This window comes from Microtus oregoni, unplaced genomic scaffold (genome assembly GCF_018167655.1).
Source record: "Microtus oregoni isolate MIOR12 unplaced genomic scaffold, Mior012 000005F_ref0000423, whole genome shotgun sequence".
NCBI lineage: Eukaryota > Metazoa > Chordata > Mammalia > Rodentia > Cricetidae > Microtus > Microtus oregoni.
In genome coordinates this window covers 60,892,954-60,916,088 of record NW_024543064.1, presented here as the reverse complement: position 1 = coordinate 60,916,088, position 23,135 = coordinate 60,892,954, and the positions used below count along the sequence as shown (strand labels likewise).

The 23,135-nt window shown below is 44.1% G+C and overlaps 1 protein-coding gene across 1 annotated transcript in view; it reads left to right on the top strand.

Annotated features, from left to right (window-relative positions):
- Positions 1 to 23,135, top strand: part of Adamtsl1 (ADAMTS like 1) — a 380,631-nt gene that overhangs the window by 245,738 nt on the left and 111,758 nt on the right. The window contains exon 16 of the mRNA XM_041652363.1: positions 16,922 to 17,132. Within this exon, the coding sequence (XP_041508297.1) occupies positions 16,922 to 17,132 (211 nt within the window). The remainder of the gene's footprint in view (positions 1 to 16,921; positions 17,133 to 23,135) is intronic.

Genomic DNA, 23,135 nt, shown 5'->3' with positions numbered 1-23,135 from the left:
GTGCGCATGTGCACATGTGTGTGTATGAGTGTGCATGTGTGTGCATGTGCACATGTGTGTATGAGTGTGCGTGTGTGTGCATGTGCACATGTGTGTGTATGAGTGTGCGTATGTGTGCATGTGCACATGCACATGTGTGTGTAGATGTATAGTGTCCAGAGGGAATATCAATGTGTGCATGCAAGTTCCTGTGTGTATGTGTGAGAGAGAGAGAGAGTATGTGCGTGTGTGTGTATGAGAGAGAGAGAGAGAACGTGTGTGCATGTTTGTGTGTGTGCATGTACACATGTATGTATACGTGCACATGTGTGCATGTATGGGCTTGTGTGTGTATGAGTGTGCGTGTGTGCGCATGTGCACATGTGTGTGTATGAGTGTGCGTGTGTGTGCATGTGCACGTGTGTGTATGAGTGTGCGTATGTGTGCATGTGCACATGTGTGTATGAGTGTGTGTATGTGTGCATGTGCACGTGTGTGTATGAGTGTGCGTATGTGTGCATGTGCACATGTGTGTATGAGTGTGTGTATGTGTGCATGTGCACATGTGTGTATGAGTGTGCGTGTGTGTGCATGTGCACATGCACATGTGTGTGTAGATGTATGGGTGTCCAGAGGGAATATCAATGTGTGCATGCACGTTCCTGTGTATGTGTATCTCTGATTACATGTGCCTGTTTCTAACATCTGTGTGTATGTGTCTTGTCTATGTGTGTATATGTGTGTATATCTAATTTCTTTGGATGTATGGCATGTGTGCCTCCCAGCTCTGATTGAATTAATTACCCCCTACACCAATATCTGGCTGCTTCTGGACCCTCACTTATCAACCTCCTGAGACAGAGGTAGCAAACTATCTCCAAGGAAAATTGCAGCCAGACTTGCAATGGATGGATCTATGGGCCACCCAACCCTGGGAAAAGGCCTGCATGAAGCACCATGCCATCCTGCTCGACAGTCCTATTGGAACCCATTAAAAGCTAACAGCTCTTGAGACAGCCAGGAAAAAAGATGTTGATCATTAGGTATGTCCTATCCAGGAGTAGCCCAGGACCCAGGAATGGAGTGATCTCAAGTCGCTGTTGTCATGAAGGATTTGGTGGCCCAGAGCACCTCTGCTCTCCAGTCCCTCTTGTATACTCACGGTTACATGAAGAAAGACAAGATGAGTAAGAGCCTAAAGTTTCTAGGGATATGCTAAACTTTCAATATTCTTCCCAACTCTGAGCTGAGGATTAAGAACGCCAGTTCTCCAAATGTCTCCTGCGCTCTCACCCCTCATTGTGCCCACACTTGTCTCTGCTTACACCTTTGGCTGACTATCACTTGCGTGTCAAAACTCAACCTAGCACTCACTAACTCTGAAAGCCCTTCGGGGCTTGTCTTTCTTGATGTCTAAGCCTATATTCTGTGCCCTCACACTTACTGGTTTCATAATCTAGACTGGGAGTCTCAGGAATAGGGTTTTTATCAGTTCTGTTTACGACTTTACCCCTTTACATGGGTGCTAGCCCACAAAGGTACTCAATAGTTAGGTCCCAAAATGAATAAGTAAGTGGATAGCTTATAATAAGGCCATTAATATCAAGGATCTTAAGTCTCTGTGTTCCAATTATTTGGCCTGATACTTAAAATCTATAGCACTAGGCCTTGCGCTATGACTGCACAGTTGCAAACATGCTATACATGTGATTGGACAAATTAGTTGAGATTATTATAGTCTTATAAGGCTTCAAAATATATTGTGAGAAAAGAGGAGGCACAACCTTGTTATAGATAATAAAACCAAATCTCTGAACCCTGACACCAAAGGCTGACACTCACAAGCATTTCACTTAGAAAACTTATAAATGTAAGTGTCCGTGTACAATAGGCAAATTTAAAACTGCTCATGAGCGCTAACTCCAGGGACCCTATTGGTTTTCTGGGCCTTCCCCACTGAACGCACCGAGTCCTCCCTAGTAACCATTCACTCCACAGCCCGACACCCAAACTGAAGATGTGGAAGGCCGTGCTCCCCAGAAGCTGTAGGGAGGGCCACTGGCTACCTCTTCCTGGAACTTAAGGGTTTGCAGCAATCTTCAGCAGTTATTATTGACTGGAATATGCTCTTCCTGGGTGTGGCCATGTTTTTTTGTTCAAATATGTCTCCATGCTCAACTTTACCATTTAAATAGACCATTCCTTTTAAATTAGACTCTGTCCTATTGACCTCATTTAAAATTTTCTCTGTAAAACCAGATCACACTCTGGTGGGTTATGCCAGGAGTTGGGCCCTTTCCATACACATAGCGGCCACAGTTCAACCCATGAGAGAAATATAGTGCTTAGGTTTGCAGCATTTCCATGAGAAATACCACTGGCAAGTCATTGTGTATATAGAGATGTCCATCCTGACATGATAGATATCAAATCATTTTTTTAACTTTGAAACACTGCATCCCAAATCTTAAGAGTTTGTGCTCTACTTTAGAATGATGAGTACGAAAAAAATAGCGAAATGGGATCATAAAGTAATCTGAAACTTAGAATAGCAATGTACATGAACACGATAAAAGGAGGGCTCAAATCAGACCTTCAGGTAGGAACAGGGAATTTGGCTTTAGGCAGGGAATTTTGGAAATAAATGCTCAAGAGTGAAAAAGCAAAGGAGTGTGTGGGAAGTGACTGGACCCAGAAGAAGCTCAGTTTATTTGATCACTCGAGAAAAAGAAGAGGCTTCACTATGGGAGTTTAGTATACAAACTCTAGTCATGTAAGATGAAACCGAGAAAAAGAAAACTTGAGATAAATAACAAAAATACGTTTGCATAAAACAACAATTAGCATCACGCTGATGGTCCCAGAAGTCCATTCTGTGGCTTGGACCACAGGAAAACAACTCTGGAAACCTGGAATCAGAAATTTCCACCTCGGAGTCTAGACAAGCCAACTAAAATATCGAAGTTTAGATGTTCTAAATAATCAAAGTGTGTGTAGGTGAGTAGGCACGTGGGTGCTGGGACAGCCAGTGTCATTACGGACGAGTGTGGAGGTGAGAGAAGACGCTGATATCCTGCATGACTGTCACCAGTCCTGCTGCTGCCCGCGCCGTGAAAGAGAAATAATGGAGGTAAATAGCATGCCTCTAAGGAGATGTCATGCCATAAACATGACTTATTCTCACAGACTATTCAGTTCCTTAAAAATATCAGTCATAGGGGCCGGAGAGACGCGTCAGTTGTTAAGAGCATTTATGCTCCTGCAGAGGACCAAACCCCACATGGCAGATCACAACAGTCTCTTAGTCCAGTCCCAGGGAATCTGGCCTCTCTTCTGATCTCCACAGGCTCCTGCATGCATGTGATGTACATCCACGCACTCAGGCACACACATATAAACATAAAATAATAATGAATGATTTCTTAATTCAAAGCTTAAAGTAGTATGATTTGTAATGCTAATCGCCTCCCTTTGTTTCTTTTGTTTTGAAAACTGGTTGAGATGGTGAAGCAGTTGGCGTGGTGAAAGCATTCACGCTGGCCACACAGTTCTCATGTGTAAGCCAGTGCCTTGCCACCTCAGGTGTTTGGTAATCTTGGCTGTGACTATTTTTATGGAGCCAAAACCTCATGCCAAGCAGGCCCAATTCCAAAAGAAGCAGGGCTCTATCTCCTAGTTCCTGAGCTGCAGCAATTACAGTTTTATAGCGAGCCCTGGTTTTCCTGGTACTGTTTATCATATATGCTTTTGGTTAATTTTTGGCCTTCTAGCGTGGCTTTACTCTCTAATGTCTGCCATCTCCTTTGATGTTTGTGGGGGTTTTTTCTAGACCCCACAGAGGGGTTTTCTAAAGCGCGCTGATTGTGGGAGATGAGTAACACATCCATCTGTTGCTGTGTGTAATGGCGTCCCCTCTCTTCCTTGTCTATCTTTCTGTAACCCTCAATGATCTACTCCTCTGGTCCTTTGGAACAGAGCAGTATGGGAAGGGTAGCCTGAGTTCAATGCCCAATGCTGAGAAAACTGCTTCTTTTTCTAAGTTTGTTTAAAGAGGCCAAACTAGAGAGCTATCTCAGTCATGAAGTCCTTGCCTTTTGAACATGAGGGCCTATCTATAATCCTCAGGATCTATGAAAAATAAGTCTGCCATGGTGTGACATACTTCTAATCCCAGTGCAGGGGAGGCAGAAACAGGCAGATCCCCGAGGTTTGCTGTCCAGCTGCCCTAACCTACTTTGGCAAGTTACTCCTTAAAAAGGTAAATGACTCCTTGAAATTGACACCTGAGGTTGTCTTCTGGCCCCCACACATGTGCACACACACACACACACACACACACATACACATCAAGATGCTGACACCTTTCTGTTTACTTCTGAGTTGGGAGGATTAGGTGAGACCCCTGAACCAAGTAAATACGCTGGTGGCAAATGTGTCTCACATTTTCTGAACTCGCACAGTCTTGGCAATCAAGGCATTCTTGCCACCCAACAGTTTTGCTCCATGTCCTGGGTAAGCACTTTTCCCATTTACGTCTTGTCACCCCTCTGGCAGCGAATATTAAGAAAGTTAAGTCCAACATGTCACAAATGCCTTTCCCCCAGTATCCATCGCCACAACCATGACTCCCTTCTCTCGCAGGTCCCACGAAGCCTTATACACTGTTTACCCTGTTCTCCCATGTTAGCTGGTATTAAGCACATAACAAGGAAATTTTCTGCTATCTTGTATCTATCTGTACCAGGCCCCTGACTTAGATTCTTAGCCAGAAGTTCTCACTTTAACCTCAAAGCAACCCTGTAAAATCAGAATTTCTGTTGTTCCTGTTTTAAATGTGGAAAGTTGATAGATAACTTTCCTAAGATTTTTCTAACAAGTAGCAAAGCACAAGCCATCTATGACTAATCTGATCCCAGAGTCCAAGGCCAAGGTGACACAGGCCTCCCTGAGCAACAGGCCCTAGTCTAGTTCCCAAAGATGCTGGGACGCATTAGGTTCCCGGTGACCCTAGTCACAGTCTAGGAAAGGAATCCAAGGAACAATCAATGGTGTAATGGATGTGAGGCCAAGGAAGGAAGCAAACAGCGCTCTGGTGAAGAGACAATGTCTCACTGAGGAGGAAGGACCCATCCCTGGCCAGAAGAGACAGAGATCAGAAAGAACAGACCAAGGGGAGGGGCTAGGAGCCCACCTGAGGGGCCGGACTTTCCTAGTTTGTCAATAGTTGCTGGTGTACGGTTAAGCCATAGCCACCTGAGCCAAGCCCAGAAAGGCAATTCAGAGGCTATACAAGGACTTGAAGTTTGAACTGTGGGGGACATGGAGCCAAACTGATGGGTTTTATAACTTACAAAGTCTGCCATATGCATTAATAGTAAATAGCAAGTGTTTCGTGGGAAATGTCTTGGTCCACTTATGCTGATAGAACAGAATACCAAATACAATACCTTTTACTCGAAGGGCTAACATCCATTATTATCAAATTGTCCAAGAGTTATTTATAAAGAAGGGAAATTCCTCACCCTTCTGGATGGTGGAAAGTCCAAGATCAAGACCCTGGCATGCTGGGAGGGCTGCTGTTTAGAGAGCTCCACCAACACATGTGGGGTGTGCTGTGTCCTCCTACAGAAGGAATCTGGACAGGGAGTGAAGGAAGGAGCGTCCACTTCGAAGCCTCGCGTGCTGGCATTTGTCCGTTCATGAAGACAGAGATATGTGACAGAAACACCTCCGAAAGGCCCCCACCTCTCAATATGGCCACACTGGGGATTAAAGTTCCCAGCACACAATTCTGAGGGTACCCTCAGAGGATGGCAGACAGATAACCTGATACTCATAAGAGTTCTTGTTGCTCATCAGCCCTTTGGGTGCCAACTTTACTGTGTATGGATGATTCTTACCTACTCAACTGGTATTATCACGGTTGCCAGATGGTGGCTTAACAAACTCTATCATTCCTTCCAGGTTAGCAATAGGCGTTCTGCTATGGCACAGTTTTCTCATCTTACTGGTTTTGCTCGAAGAGCTAGCGTCCATTATGATCAAATTGTCCCAGTCCATGGCCAATAGGACCCGTTCTAGCTAGCTTCTGTGTCCTTTTTACAAAAACCCCATCACTCTGAAGTACCTCCCAGTTTTCTGGTGTAACAAGATGTCCCAAGCTCACTGGTTTTCTTCCCAACCCTGCTCTGCAGTGAGTCATTTCTATAGGAGTAGTTGTCTTTGTTAGGGAATAGAACTAGAGTCTCTACTGAAGAGATCCTGAGGGCTAGACACTTGATGCCGCTAGGATGTCATCACTTCTAGGGCTGTCAGTGAAAAGAGCTAGACAGTGTTATGTGCATATCTGTGTGTTTGCTCATGCCCATTGTACCTGTTTATTAACAGCAATGAGTTGGGGGCAGGAGGGAGGATCTGTTGATAAAGCGCCTGCCATGGCACTCATGAGGACCTGGAAGTTGCTGAAGTTTGGATCCCCAGAACCCACATAAAAAGCCAGGCATGACAGCACGTAGTTGTGATCCAAGCACTGGGCAGGTGGAGACAGGAAGATCCGTACAACACACACACACACACACACACACACACACACACACACACACACACTGCTTTTGAACCCAACCCAGTTCTTCAAGGACTATTCTGGTTTTGCCCCCTTCACGTATTTGCAACTGCCCTCAGAGACAATTAAGAAACCTGGCTCACATTACTTTGCAGATTTTTGTGTTTATTTGTTCAGTCTTCTCAATGTTTGACTTCTAGCTCTCCTGGCCCAGTGATGAACTGTGAGACACGCCCCTGAGCCACTCCCCACCAATGCTAAAGTGCAGCCCTTACAAAGGAGAGGAAGCGACCATTCCGAGTGCTCAGCTCCAGGCTAGGATGCTCCCCACTCTCTACCAAAGCTGAGCCCTGGTCAGACTAGCTGCTTGCCCCACTGACAGCTCAGCTCTGACTGTATATGGTGGTGTCTTTAATTAGCACGCTATTCTGCCAGATAACGGCTTTCATTATACTACATTTACACATATATACAATGCACTCTGGTCACATTTGCCACCAATTGGACCATCTCTTGATCCCTTCTTCTTTTCGGCTTATCTCCATCCTCCTCCCAAATTGTTCCCATTCTATATTCATCTTTGTTTTTCAGATATTTTCATTAGCATATATTCACTGTACGTTTGTTCACATGTTTCGTTATGACTTTTTCAAACATGTACATCATATACTTTGGTCATATACCCCTGCACACATTCCTCTCTTGTCCCTTTATCCACTGGTTCCTTTCCTCTATCCAAACAATTTCCATTCTACTTCTATGTCTGACTTTTTTAAAGCTTAGGTCCTTTTCCTAAGAGAAAACATAGCTGTCTTTCTGAGTATCTTTTTGGCTTACCATGATTACCTCTACTTCTATTCATTTTTCTGAAAATGACAACACAGTATTCTTCTTTATAGCTGAGTAATTCTCCATTTTCTGTATCCATCCATCAGTTGATGGGAACCTAGACTAATTTCACAACTTGGCTATTGTTAATAGTACTATAAAACTATGAGTGTGCAAGTGTCTATTGTACACTTGTGTATAGTGTGCTATTGTACACTGATTTTGATTCCTTCAGGTCTACATACTCAGGAATGATATAGCTGGGTGATTTTCATTTTGAAGAGACTTCATAATGGCTACACCGTAGGTGTAATTTTCTGTCCCTCCAGCCAGCTCCCAAATAACCACACAGAGACTTATTATTAATTATAAATGCTCAGCTGATAGCTTTAGGCTTGTTACTAGTTAGCTCTTACACCTTAAATTAACCCATATTTCTTATCTATGTTGTAACACCTGTGGTACCTTTCTTTAACACAGCCTGTTTATTTTCCTTCTCCTTCCATCTCCTGGTGACTCCACCTTCTTCATTCCAGTGTTCTCTGTCTGCAAGTCCCACCTAACCTCTTCCTGCCTACTATTGGTCATTTAGCTCTTTTTAAACCAATGAGAGCAGCACATCTTCACAGAATACAAATGATTTTTCCCCAACACTACACTAGTTTCCATTGCCATCAGTAGTACACTGGCTACCATCACCATCCTATCTCCTACTTTCTCACCAATGTGTTCTTTTCTGTTTCCTTGAAGATGACCATTCTGACGTGAATGAGATAGAACCTCAGTATAGGTTTTCTTTTTTGTTTGTTGTCGTTTTGTTTCGTTCTAGCTGCATCCAGCTATGGGCATCACAGGAACCTGGAAAGGAGGGTAACAGTAGACACAGACACAAGTCTCTAGGTTCACTTCAAGAGTGAACAATTTTTTATTTTCACACCACTGTTTACATATTGATTAGCTGGTGCTAGAAATCCCATTGCCAACAGAGCCTAAGCAAATCATATCTTTGTCCCCCTTATCTGAATTCTTCCTTTGACACTTCTCTGCCATTGTGACCTTGCTTTGCCCCAGAAGCCATTCCTCCTAGGCTTTATTTTGTGCCTGAAGTTTTCCACAGTCACGGAACCACATCTGGGTCAGAGTTTGTGCCCAAGAAAGGAATTCCAGACCATCTGAACCCAACAGTTTTGATTTTCACTTCCACACAGGGCTAAGGATGTTGAATATTTTTGTGTATTTGGGGGAGGTCATTTTTACTTTTTTGTCTACTGATTGACTCATTTATTGCTTTGATTAGTAGTTCTTTGGGGGCTTGATATTTTTGAGTTATTTATGTATTTTGAATATTAAATTCTTGACAGATAAATAGCTGGTAAATATTTTTCTCCCTCTCTGTAGGGTGTCTCTTCCCAAAGGAAATTTTGAATCAGAGGACTTGCTTGACCAGACTTACACTGAGACTGACATTGTGGGAGCTGGGGGTGATGGACAGAGAGGTCTGACATTGTGGGAGCTGGGGGTGATGGACAGAGAGGTCTGACATTGTGGGAGCTGGGGGTGATGGACAGAGAGGTCTGACATTGTGGGAGCTGGGGGTGATGGACAGAGAGGTCTGACATTGTGGGAGCTGGGGGTGATGGACAGAGAAGTCTGACATTGTGGGAGCTGGGTAGAGGAGTCTTACATCGTGGGAGCTTGGGCTATGGATAGAGGAGTCTGGCATTGTGGTATCTAGGGGCAATGGATAGAGGCTGACATTGTGAGAGCTTGGGCTATGGATAAAGGACTCAAACACTGTGGAAACTGGGGGTGATGGATTGATTGGGTACTGGAAGGTGTGAAGATAAATTTGGAGCCACTAGTAAGAAACTACAGAGGAAATGGATCCTGAACATTGCCTGACTACCCTACTCTAAACTTTCTAGAGCTGACTACACTCCATGGTGTCCAATTTACTGTCTGCCTTCTGACCGCAGATATATTATAAGGAAAATAAAGACTTTTAAGGAACTTTACTTTTAAAAAAAAAAAAAAACCTCATGATATAAATAGTAGATAGAGATGTCATGTTGGAGATTAACATGTAATTTTGAAGAATACTTCTAACAAAGACCTAAAATTTATGGTGATATTTTTCCTGCAAACAAAAACTACATTTTAAATTATTAGATAAAACTTCAAGTCTACTTTTCCATACAGGTTAAGGCAGGAGAGGCTTCTTATGATTTTAATAGGGCAAAGCAGGGAGAGTCTTGTGTTTTAATACTCTGAGGTTCTGGGAAGCAAAGGGCAGTACCTTTTCAGAAAAGAAGAGCAGAGAAGATTTGGCAACTCTCACAAAGAGCCCTGTCCAAAGGAATGTAAACTGTCTTTCTACTTAATAGCTAATGCAAACAAAGCTGCTCACAAGAGTCAACCACCACGGGCTTCCATGGCCCACTTAGCTCCAAAGGCCACATTTGCAAAAGCCAAGTGCATCTCTCCGGCAGACTACACCCTACCTTTGCCCATTCAGCTGCCAATGGCCACGTCCCTGGAATGCCAACTGCAAGTGTGTGCGAGGCCTGGGTGGTGCCAGTGTGTTTATTTGTATTACTAAGAAATAGTGCTGCCGCTCCGCCATTTATCTTTTCCTTAGACTCCGAGCAAAGGGATCCTGGCCTTGGTCACTCAAAGATTCTTTGTTCTGCAGTGTTAATTATCCTGCCTTCGGAGACAGGCTGGCTTAATAGTGAAGTATGCAGGAGCCGGGCTGCCTGAGTCTGAATCCTGACTCTCTTGTTTATTATCGGTGTAACTTAGGACAGATGGCTTAATGCCTCAGAGCCTTGGCTGGCTCACTCAAGTCTCCTCTCCACAGGGTCATATATGCAAGCACGTGTATCAGCTCAGCCCTTGAGTCCTACTGGGGCCTCAGTGAACAAAGCTTGGATGTTGCAGAGCTGAGAAATGCAAATCCACTGTGCTGACCTATAATAGATGGCAGCTCCGTTATCCAAGGCCTGGGTCCAAGTCGTAGTGCCTTAGAAGTGCTATAGGTGATAATGATGTAAGTATGTGGAGCCCTTCACTCATCTCCTCCAGGCCTGGGCTCCCGCTATAACAGAGACATTAACTGTGGCTCTCTCACAAGGCTGTGGGGGTAATGAAAGGAGTGGTGTGTTTAGAGCATTCAGCTGGGATAGGGCTGTGCAAATGTTAGTGACTGCGGCTGGTGCTGGTCACCTGAGGTATCAGTCGGTATGGCTTTTGCCCATCCCAAGACCTCAAGCTGACCAGATCTTAGTAGGGTAATCGGGCCAGTCAGTAGGCTGGACTGTGAAGCCAAGTCTATGGAATGTTGAGTTTCAGTGGCATGTCTCCTTAGGCACATGTGATGCTGTCAGTGGGAAGGAAGACAGCTTCAGCTACTAAGACGGAGTGTAACCCTCTGCCTGCCCTCTGCCCACCCTCTGCCCTCCCTCTGCCTATCATCCTTGAGTAGGAGTCAATGACTCTGGAGCTTGGCAGGTGTGGAGAATCCACTAAAGTATTTCCATCCCCAGAATCTTCTCTACCTATGAACAGGCTTTGACAAACGGATAGTAATATAAAGGACAAAGGGTTCAACAAAAAGAAGTAGAGAAAGAAAAAGAAAGTTGGGGAAAGCACAGTCTTTCTGACATGTTGGCCAAGGTCCCAACCATGATTTAAACACCTAAAACCTAGAAGCTGAAAGAAAGCAGAGCTACCAGCCTGGCACCAGGGTCTGCCAGCCCAAAGCACTGCTGCAGGGGAGTTTCAGAATTCAGGAATTTTGTGTTAGAATAGCTAAAACATACATCACATAGCTGCCCCAATATTCTGCAGGAAGAAGAGAGGGTAACCACACACCCAACTCCAGTAGGTCAAAGCATCACAATAAAACATGTAAATATTTACATAAAATAGGATTCAGTCTATCAAAAGGTTATCAGTTTAGGCTCATTGTCACCAAGAGTTATATCACACTGCCATGTGTGGTGTCAGTTTTGCAGCTGACAGTGGAAGTGAGCTGTTAAAAGGGCACAGGAATCCACAAGGATGACCTCAGCTAAGTGGAGAGGGTGCCTGAACTGGTCATCTCCTGTAATCAGATTGGTGACTACCCTAATTGTCATCGGAGAGCCTTCATCCAGTAACTGATGGAAGCAGACATAGAGATCCACAGCCAAGCACTGGGCTGGGAGTCATGTTGAGGAGAGGAAGGAGGAACTGTATGAGCCAGGAGAGTTTAGGTCATGATGGGAGGGGGAACGCAGGTGGGGAACCCACAGAGACAGCTGACCTGAGCAACCTCCCATGGAAGGCCTGCCTCTTTCTGAACAGAGAGATGCAGGAGAATTGGGTGGGTGGGGGGGTGGGGGGCGGGTAGATCAGAGGCAAGACAGGGAGAGGGAAATGGGAGGAAAGGAGTGGGGGAAACTGTGGTTGGTATGTAAAACACATGAAAAATGTAATTAATAAAAGAATAAATAAAATACAAAGGGGGGGGGCACCACTGCAAGTAAGTGATCCAGAGATGCACACAGCCGCGCAGCTCAGTGTGAGTCGGCACGTACTTCCTGGGCACCTGCTTTGTTCCAGGTGCCAGTGCTGAGGTTCCAGAGATTTGGTTTCCTGGAATTGTGGTAACAGAGTAAGACAAAGAAAGGGGCTTAAGGCAAAAGCAAAGTTTATTGTGTGCACAATACAAGCTGGCAGAGACCTAATCAGTGCAGTGGCACCAGCAAGAGGAGGTACCCGCCCTTCTAGAGGGCATTATTTAAAGGAAAAAAAAAAAAAAAAACAGAAAAGTTACCTGAGCAGGGTGTTTGCTGGCAGGTGATCCTATCTACAGTGTTTGGAATGGTTGGAACGTTGGGAATTTCCTTTGGATAGTCCAGTCCTGGGTGGTGCCTGAGTGGTCTCAGTGGTCTCAGTTTGTGCTCTTTCTTGCACCCAGGTATTGCCTTAGGGAAAACCACTGAGACTCAGGCCTCTGTTGAGCTTGTCATGGCTGGGTCCTACACCTGTAGCACACTGCACTGCCTACTGGCAGCTGAACAAGTTGGAGAGTGGCCTTTCTACGCGGTTCAGTTGGTCAGAGCTTCTTCCACACGGCTCAGTCACTCCCATTTTCTTCTGAGATGTTAAGCTGGTCTCTGGGTTTGTCTGAAAGTCTTCTTCACAACGTGGCTTGTCAGTAGGGCTGGGGTGTGCATGCCTTTAATCCCAGCACTTGGGAGGCAGAGGCAGGCAGATCTGTGTAAATTCTATGCCAGCAGGGTCTACAGAGCTAGTTCCAGGACAGGCTCCAAAGCTACAGAGAAACCCTGTCTCAAAAAAAAAAAAAAAAAAGCACCTCTTAACAGTTCTTTGTGCTTTATATATGCCTGGGGAGGGAGGAGCATAGTGAGTCTGGTCTGCTTCTGGGACTTTCCAGAGCTCTTTTGAGTTATTTGCTTCCTGTCCCAAGGAGCGTCCCTGCAGCAGATGGAGTATTTCACCTCTCTGTAAACATCCTGCCTTAAAATCCTGCTGTTTCACCCCACTCCAAGTTTCCCTCTGAGAAAGGAAACTGCTGTGTACGGGGTTTAACGGTGGAATGTTCCCCCACGGGCTCAGGTGGTCCCCAGTGAGTGATGGTACAGATCCTTTCGGACTTAAGGTCACTAGAGGTGTCCCTTGAGGATGAGTTTAGTACAGACTCACTCCTGGTCTCGGCTCTCTGCCTCCAGTCTGTGGCTGATAGACACCCCTAACTGTGTGCTCACAGTGTCAGAAACTCCAGCATGACTTTCCCACCCAAATGAACTATATCCCATGAAACAGTAAGCCAAAATAAGCCTCCCTCCCTTAACTTGCTCCTAACAGGTATTTAGCCATGGCAGTGAGAAGGAGCTACTGCATCTCTCTATTATGAGCTATCTGAAGTGATTACATCTGCAATGAACCTTTCCCACATAGCATCATACTCCGTGCTACTGTGGGTTAGAACCCCAGTATATCTGTTGGGGAGAGGCAATTCTATGGAGAACAGCAGGAGAAACAAATTAGACATAGTCACATGCTCCATTTGAGACAAGAGCTGAGTTGAGGTACTGATGTTGTTGTAACTATGGTGACTCCCCAGAGAAGCAGGATTAAGAGACTGTAATGGATGGAGAATTTTCCTCGGTGACAGGGACATTGTAAATGGAGATGGACAGATAAGCAAATTCACCCAAGGAAGAGGTAGAAGAGGCTCACGCCCAAAGTTCAGCTCTGACCTCCTTATTACTGGATGTATGCCAGGCTGGACCCACCACTCCAGGAAAGCCTAGCAGCGTCCCCTACACTGTCAGCCAGAGCTAACCATGCCCCCAGCTGGCTTCCGCTGGAAGATCACTCTTTTGGAAACGGTCAAAGGCATACGGAGCAGGGGTTATCAGCTGCCTGCCAGATCCACAGCCCACAATTACAGCCTCTGCTTAGAAGAGAAACAGGAGAGCCCATGCTTCCTCCCTTTTTTGGCCAAAGTTGATTAAAATATTTTTGACCCAGAGTCAGCCAAGTGCTTACTACACTGATAGCATCTGCTGACCTCCTTCCTGGAGAATGTATAATATGCTTTATTAGGGCAGACAGTGTTTCTCCGACAGTATTCAGCTGGCCTCATAGCTGCCAAAATGCCTCTGCTTCAAGGACCTAGCTGCTGAGTTACTGCCAGGAGTGAGGCAAGAGCAGGGGATGAGGGCACAAAAGCCTGGGCCTGGCAAACTTTAACCTCGGGACAGCACGGACTAAGGCAGCAACTCCTTTTTGAGACGTGGAGAGAGGGCATTGCTTTATGCCCACACCTAAGCTTCTCACTTGAAGATGAGAGGGGTGTGGGGAACACCTTTTCTGAACACAAATACCAAGTGTGCAGCTTGGTCCAGTGAACCCTTTCGGAAGGTGGAGCCGGGTCCAGCACTGAGATGGCTACACCATCCAGAAGGACAACACACTCTTCTGTGGTTGCCTCCCACCGACGGCAACTACCTTCCTGACCTGTAACACCACCGACTTTGAGGTTGGAGCTGATGTAATGAAACACAACGAGTGAAGCTTTGTGTGTGTGGTCCCACTCCCTCGTTTTCAGGTCTGAGAGACTTGGCAATGTTTTTGATTGTTGCTAGAGTTCATTAGCATTGTTGTATGACAATTTATTCACCTGCTGATAAACGTCTAAGTCTCAGCATGTATGTGTGGTGCCCCTATGAATGTCCTGTGGATGAATAAGTGTACACTGGGAAGGGATAGATACTTGTATATAATTTCCTTTTGCTGTTTAAAATCTATTTGCCCCACCCACCCCCACACACACAACCTAGAAGCTTACAAGATTAAATATTTGTCATCTCTGGTTGCTTACTTGAGTAAGGAATTTGAAAGCAGCCTAGAGAGGTGGACCTGGCTCAGCCCCTGTCTAGGCTAAGGTCTGGCCTGGTTCTGGCTTATAAGGCAAATCTCACAGATAAATGGCAAGTGGACACTAATTGTGTCAGGATGCCTCAGTTCTTTAGCTACGGGATCGTTCCTTAAGACTATGCTCGTGACACGGTGGCGTCCTTCCTCACCACAAGGAAGCCATCAGCCAGAGCAGAAGCGAAAATAACACCCTGGATGATCTAACCCATAAAGTCACACAGTCTCACTTCGGCCTCATTCTGCTCATGGGAAGACAGCCTCTAAGTCCAACCTGTGCTCAAATATCCAATGGGAAGGAAAGATGGATCACTTGCCTCCAACCTACATGTTTTAAAGCTTGGACTTTATTTGCTAGGGTCCCATAAATAAAAAGTTTATAGACATTCAAACAAGAATCCTTAAGAAATGCGTTCAGCCCAGCCCTTTTATTTAAAATTTTGTGAACACTTTTGGAGATTTTTGAGATATTTCCTGGAGACACCATTATATAAATAGGAAATACAGAGACTTTGGTGTCAGGTATAGCCAAGTAGATTTGAATCCTGGATTCACTACTGCATTATAAGTACTTGAATTCTTCAGCCACACCAATTCTCAAATTCCTCAACTATAAAATTAAGGAAATCAGTGAAACCTATCTTTCTGGAGGTAACTAAATAAGATCAATTTGCCTGCCCTCCATAGTGGTAGATTCCTTCCTTCTGCCGGTTTTTCAGGAATTATTAGCCATCTCCATGAACCACCTAGATGGAGTTCCAGTGGATTCTGTGAGTGGTATAAACACACTCCAACACAGGCTCTACCTGAGGTGTTGGACACTGTAACAGGGCCCTTGAAAGGCAGAAAAACTATAACCCAGTTAAGAAAACAATGACCCATGCCTGGAGCAGATATAAATGCATATATAATAAACATGGAAGATATTCTGAAACAGGAAGACAGGGCAAAAACTATTCCAAGACCTTGATTCGGTTTGCAAAAGAAGATAGTACTAGAGGGCCATGAGGGATAAATGGAAATAGCAACGGAGTTGACTGCAATTATTGCTCATCATAGTGTTGATGAAGGGGGAGGGGAAGTAAGTGGGGGGTTAGAGTAGCAAGAAAAAAATGGGAGTTTCTACTCAGTGTTACAATTGGGAGGAAATCGTTAAGGCTAAAGGCTTTTGAAACAGTTTTCTGGGCTCAATAGAGAACCTTGACAGGCCTAGTAGTAAAGGATGCCCCACTGGGCTTTCCCTGGCTGGCTCCCTTTTTTAGAACCTATGTGTCTCAAATGGTGAACAGAAGACCAAAAACTGACCATTAGAGAACACTTGTGAGTCAGAGTCCAGGCAACTGGACTTTGTCCTTATTGCTGGAACTTTTGGAGGGCCAGTCGGCAGGGAAACACAGTGGGGGTGGTTTTATAGGCCCTCAGATCACAGTAAATGTACTTCTCCAGGCGTGGCCATTTGGAGCCTGCCATTCATGCGCTTGGCTCATCTGTGTATTCATCTGCTCTGTCCAGATAATGAGCCACTGGCTCCTTACTTCTCTGATCTATTTTGCAGTCTCTGCTTCTGATACATTAGCCAGCCCCAGGCAGTGATGATATTTAGGCATAAGACAGAGGCATTTCTGTGCTATGATGGAAGCTTAAAGGAAGCTGAATCCAGCAACCTTTCACTTTGAAACCAATGAATAAGAAGCACAAATGTTTCCACCTCACACATAATGGAGGCTAGAGAAATAAGCAGAGAAGCATTTTCTAGCCTTTCTAGACACTGTTGAAAATATGATTCCTAAATCTTTTATGTGCACATCTAGCATTGCCCCCACCTCTCCGGATGAGGGTTATCTGTTCTGTCAAAATAGACGCAGTCGCCACAGTTGCAACCTTTCCTGGTGATTCTTGTAAATAAACATTGGCTGTCCTGTGGACTTCTTTGCTGTAGTCCAAATGAACTCTAAGCACGAATGGGATGATTGGGTTTGGAGATCATGACCCAATCCCTAATCAAACCTCTTAGAGAACCTTCCCCACTCCCAGTGAGGGGTTTCAACTGTAAAGTGTTCTCACGGGAACTCAACTAGGCTCTTTCCTCTCATTTCTTCCCAGGTGGGAAGTTGGCAAGTGGAGCCCATGCAGTCTCACCTGTGGGGTTGGCCTGCAGACCAGGGATGTTGTCTGCTCTCACCTACTTTCGAGAGAGATGAACGAGGTGGTTGTCCTTGCTGATGAGCTGTGTCACCACCCGAAACCGAACACAGTACAGGCCTGCAACCGCTTCAATTGCCCCCCAGCCTGGTACCCTGAGCAGTGGCAACTGGTGAGTCCTGACGTTACTTCCAAGTGCAGTGTTTATTGGGAGCAGTGATGCAAGACAAAAGGACTTTTTTTTTTTTCCAGAACGGTATACCTAAGCTCTGCTATCTCTCCCTCCATAGCTCTTCTCCAACCTTCCTCAAACTTAGGCCTTTTTATTGTAAACACCTCGTCCTTTCTACCGTGAGATAACCCAGGGATCTCTAAAAGCACCACACACACCCTCCATCTGTAGATCTGAGCATGTTCCTGACAAATTGTCACCAAGCAAGGAACCATTTCAATTAAAGGCAGTATGGTAGGTTTTCCATAAAGATAAAATTATTCTGAATTTATGCACTGTCCAGATTCTGCTATCTAAAATTCTAATAGTTGGGTTTTAAGGTTACTTTTCTTGTTTATTTTGAAAATTTTATACATGTATACAATGAAATATGATCATATCTACTCCCATTTTTCCTTCCTAGCTTTCCCATGGTCCTCAATACATTCCCCTCCCAATGTCATATCCATATATGTATACACATATAAAGGACATCCTTACTAGTTCATCTAAGTTAGAAATCCTGAGCCAATTTCAGATTTTTTAAATTTTTGCTAATCTTATAAATTCTAAAAGTCTGAAAGCCATTCTTTTAAAGCAAGAGATGGCAAATTGCAGTCTGACAGTTAACCCTAACCTTCTGCCTTTTGTAAATAAAGTTTTATTGGAACACAGACCTAACTGTCCTTTTTACATATTGTATATCAGCCCCTTTACAAAATTTCTGGATCCTACACACACACACACACACACACACACACACACACACACACACACACCAAACCAGCAATAAAAATGCAACTGCCCTATTGTGATGTATTGTTAAAATTATTATGTCTCAATATTGAAATAACCTTTGTCATGCCCCTAAAGGACAGAAAACATTTTAAATTGGTTGTTTGGATGAAACCTTATGTTGCAATTTGTTCCTAATTAGGACATCACATGTAGCTTTAAAGTGACAACCATGGTCCCAAGTGTGAGCCGGTGTTTGGAAGGGCTGTGCATCCCTGTGTGCGCCCATTGTAAACTCTACAAGTGTCCCAGTTAGGACGGTAATTTTATAGTCATGCAGCTGAGGAGAGAGGAGAGCTGTCTGCGCATCCTTCCCTCACAGCCAAGAGACGGTTTGCTGCTTCCAAGCCAAGGCTTCCATGTTTCCTCCTTCCTTCTCCCTGACTATCACGTACTGATAATTTAGTAAACATAAAAAAGCAATGAGTGAGCAAAACACTACAGTAGGGGTCAACTCTTGGGATCTGTAATTTGTGTGCCCACAGATTTAACCAGTATAGACCATGTGGTTTTTAGTTAGGCCTTTTTAGTGGTGTTTGTATCTATGCTGAACATGTATAGACTTTTAAAATTTTTCTTAATACATACATGGTATTTGTGTTTTATTTGGTACTGTAAATAATGTAGAGACCATTTAAGCTATAAGGAGGGTCATAGGTTATAGAAATATCATTTCATATTCAGACTAGAGCATCCATGTATTTGTGGTCTTAGCATCAAATCGTAGGAGCATCCCAGAACCAGTCCCATCCAATAATGAGGGATAACTATATAAAAGAAAAGCTAAAAATAAACATTGTCCATGAATTTCCTTTAAAATCTTGTATATGTTTTAGCTGAGTCCATTAATCCAGTGCTACTCCGTGATAGTTTTTGGAAGTGAAGTGGATGCAATATATTTTAAACAGTTTATGAAGAGTGTCTTACTAAGAAATACACATCATTCTACACAGATTTGAAGCTAATTCTCACAGCAACCCCGTAATATTATCCTCATTTTATATTTGAGGAAACTAAGAATTATACAAGTTGCAAATTAAGGGATGGCCTTCACCCCACTTTTTGTGCCTGCACGTCCCATGGTTATATGAACAAGCACCGTATGAGAACTCTTGATTTGTGAAAGATACAACTATAACCCAGAAGTGACCTTAATCAAGGTCATGCATCCTCCACAAGAGCCTGGGTCTCCTGACTTCTAGTACATTTGCATTGAGCTGCCGCTAATTGGAGAAAACTATTGGCTTTAGGCTGCACTGTTGACTCGTGCCAGGAGAAAAGTGAGGACTCTGCTCTCTTCGGTTTTCGCTGTTTGACTTCTAAGTCTCTGGATTACGGGTAGCTTGTAGTTGGTCTTTATGTGAAGAGCACTTTGTGAATAGTGTTTTATTCCATGACAAAATGAATGATTATACACAGAGTGCCTCCCTACGGGCCAGGAAATGCTGGCTTTGTATCTCCATGATATATCTGTGTGCAGTTATGGATCATAAAGTAGCCTTTGTAGCAGCTTTCAGGGGAACACTGCCTTCCTCTCCACAGCCACACGTGTTGCTGAATAATGATCTTGGCCCAGTGTGCTTTCCAATTCTTGGTGCACATCCCACAAGCATGCTTTGCCGCCATTGCCAGCCGCAAGCCCACAGCATCCATTTTTACACGGCAAAGCCCATCTACCTTGACCTAAGAAGATGTGAATCTATTTTGGGATTCGATTCAGTTTCATGCCACTAGCAAACCCTTTAGGGATGAAACAGGATTAGGCCTATTTTTCAAATCAGGAAACAAATACTAAACACCTCTTTGGCTGGTGATTTCTCTTACGTATATCCTTGTATGCCAAGCTTAAAACTCTCAAAAGTATTTTAATACACTAAAAAAATAAAGAATTTGAAAGTCACAGTGAGTATACCCTCCAGAGAGTGTCCAATAATAGTTTGATCATTGGCCACTTTTACAATCTAATTATGCTTAGCCGAAATATTTTTCTCCTATTGCTTCCCGGACCTTCTCGAGGTGAGTTCTTCAATACAATCAGCTAATACTGACCACCTCTGAAAAGAAATCCATTGTTTTTGTTGTCTGCGGTTCTTTTGTTGTATGAGGTAAGTTCAGGAATCCCTGAGCTAAAGGGCTGTGGTCTCAGGACACATGAGTTAGGGTATCAGCTATTGGCAGCCCCTTGCCTGATTAGCCCTATGATTGCTCTGCCGTCTCGGCTGGAATAAGGGAACCCGGAGTGCAGTCATGGTCCTTACAGGCCCCAGTAGTCAGCCGAGGGCTCCTTTCAGCACCCAATGAAAGAACAAGAGATGGGGGTTTCCAATCCTTCCTTTAAGACTGAGAAGCAACCTGATGGGGCTGTGGGAGTGGAGACTTTCTCCTTTGTGGCTGATCCTCAGGGTCACCACCAACCATATATGTATGGGTTTTTTTTCCTAGAAAAGTACAGTATTATATAAATTGCCATCTGCTAGATGAAAACACAGCATCCTTTGTTCTTTGCAGAACATTTACCTAAAATTGGCTAATAGCCAATATTTATACATTATGCAGTTCTGCGGGGGACCAAGCCTAGACCCCATGTATGTCTATCTATTAAACTTTTGCTTTATACAAAAGCAGAAATCTAATTCTAGATTTGGTTGTCAGAGACCCATTTTTTAGTATGCACCCCTTACATTTTAATATTTGGTCTTATGTAAATAATTTGGCCAGGTGGTGGTGGTACATGCCTTTAATCCCAGCACTTGGGAGGCAGAGGCAGGCAGATGTCCATGAGGTTGGGCCAGCCTGGTCTACAGAGTAAGTTCCAGGACATCCAGACGTACACAAAGAAACCCTGTCTCTTGGGGAAAAAAAATAATTATTTTGATATTTATTTTTATCAATTTAACTTAAAAATGTTGCCAGTATATATTTAGGTGTTTTGTTATTGAATTTCCCTTGCATTGGTCCCCTGTGTCTTCTCTAACGTATTAAGTCCTTTCTCGTTTTCATCTTTGGTGTTGTCTGCAAACAAGTATTAGATGAGCTCTCGCATTAGAAGGTTACAGCCCATGACTGAGGGTCCCTGGCAGGTCCTACCGCATTAGCCTTGAAACACTTTGATCATGGCCATCTTCTAGTAGGATGGTGTTCAGAAACCCACCACAGCCAGGTAATAAGACAGTAAGTACAATCCTGTCAGCCCCTCATGTCCCTTGCACATCCGCCCCTGCCCTACCTCTCGTCACAGCTGCCATCTGGCTGCTGTCCGTCTCCTGAACATCCCCTCCCCTCTGCCTGTCAGACCCTGACAGGAAACTCCCCACCACACACACACACCAGATACATCTCCCACAGCGAAGCCATGTAGCTGCCACTGAACAGCTACATCCTCACCTGGTCAGGTGTGGCCCATGACTCATGGCTAAATGCTGGGGTCAATGAAGCCAAGACCAAGTCCCAGGAGGACCCCTGACACCTAAGGCAGGTGGATGGAGCAGAGAAGATGAGGAGGAGAGGCACATGCCCATATATTGGATACTTGCTCTACTTCAGGATTCAGCATGCACTCCAGATTTACGTAGGATTGCTCATTTTGCCGCTTGTGCATGCATCTTCTTAATTCTCTCGGCCACCTTAGGTTCAGGGAGGTTGAAACTGTCCCATCTTGAGCTGCTCAGGAATGAAGGGGACCAAGAGACTTTAAACCCATTATTGAGTTTGATATTCAATGTACCTTTCCCAAGTTGTCTTTACTATTTACTCTGTATAATTAAATTGTGAAGAAATCTGAGAATACACCTTTAAATCTGCAGTTTACCTCCATTGCCTATGTTTCAGTCTTTCTTTAATCTGGGTATTAGTTTTCTGTTACTGTTATAACACACTACCACAATTCCGATGTCTTAAAACAACATAAATACACTGCATTATCCAAAGGTGGAAATGGGTTTTACTGTCCTAAAATCAATGAGGCAGCAATCATGCTTTCTTCCTGGGGGCTCCAAGACAGGGCCTATGCCTTTTTCTTTTCTGTCTTCTATTTTCTCCTGTTCCAGCCTCCCCCCTTCAGAGTAGACCCCTCCAGACATTGATTTTGTTCTCATATCTGACCAGACTCTGACCCTCTTCTTAAGAGGAACACGGTGCCTACATAAACAAACCTGGTTATACAGGACTGTTACCGTGTTAGCCAAGTCCCTTTGACTAGTCTAAGAAATATGTTTACCAGTCCTAGGGACCAAGACCTAGAAACTGTCCTGGTCATTACCCAGCCAACAGGACTCTGCCCAAAAGTCAGCTGGCTGAGCACTTGATCTCCAGTGGCATTGGTCCTTTTGATTGATAACCTGCCCTCTGTCACCCTCCCACCCCCCACAACCAAACGTAGCATCATATAAACACACATCTGCATGCTTCCATTGGATTTGATTCTGAAAGTCACGTTTTTAAGGGAGTAAGGAAAAGAGGAGAGAGATGCTGAAGGGTTAAGCGGAAATGAACCGGCCTGCTCGGGGTGTCACTTGGATTTTCCTGCACTGCAAATGTTTTATGTCCAGGACTACATCCACCCAAGTGCACGGACATATTGCACACATCTGTGCCGAGAAGATAGGAGTAGTCACCACAGCCCTGTACACACTCCACCCTGGCTTAAAGCTCGCCATTGCCCTGTAAACCTTTCTTTTATCAGGGTCACAATTCAAAAATGCACATAGTTTAGCTGTGTAAAAAGCCATATGAGAGAGGAATCTCTCCTGGCGATATTAAGGAAAGGAGGAAATTTAATGTTAACTGTGCTCCAGAAAGTAAAAATTTCATTTTCTAGGTTTACACAAGCACATGTGCGCTCTCTCTCTCTCTCTCTCTCTCTCTCTCTCTCTCTCTCTCTCACACACACACACACACACACACATCTTTTTTTCTAGCCTAGAGGGCTAAATTATATCACAGAAATCATCAGTTATGTTATATCTCTGTGATTCAAATATAAACCTATGTAAGTTAAGAGTCATATTTATTGAAGAATTTATTTCCTAAAACTGTTAGAACGTTAATTGTTTTCAGTAGGGCTTTGAAGAGAATATTTACTACTATCTTTAGAAGCAGCAATAAATGTAACAGCACGGAGATCAAAAGTCAGATTTCACATGTGGAACGGTTTTGTTTTTATTTACTAGA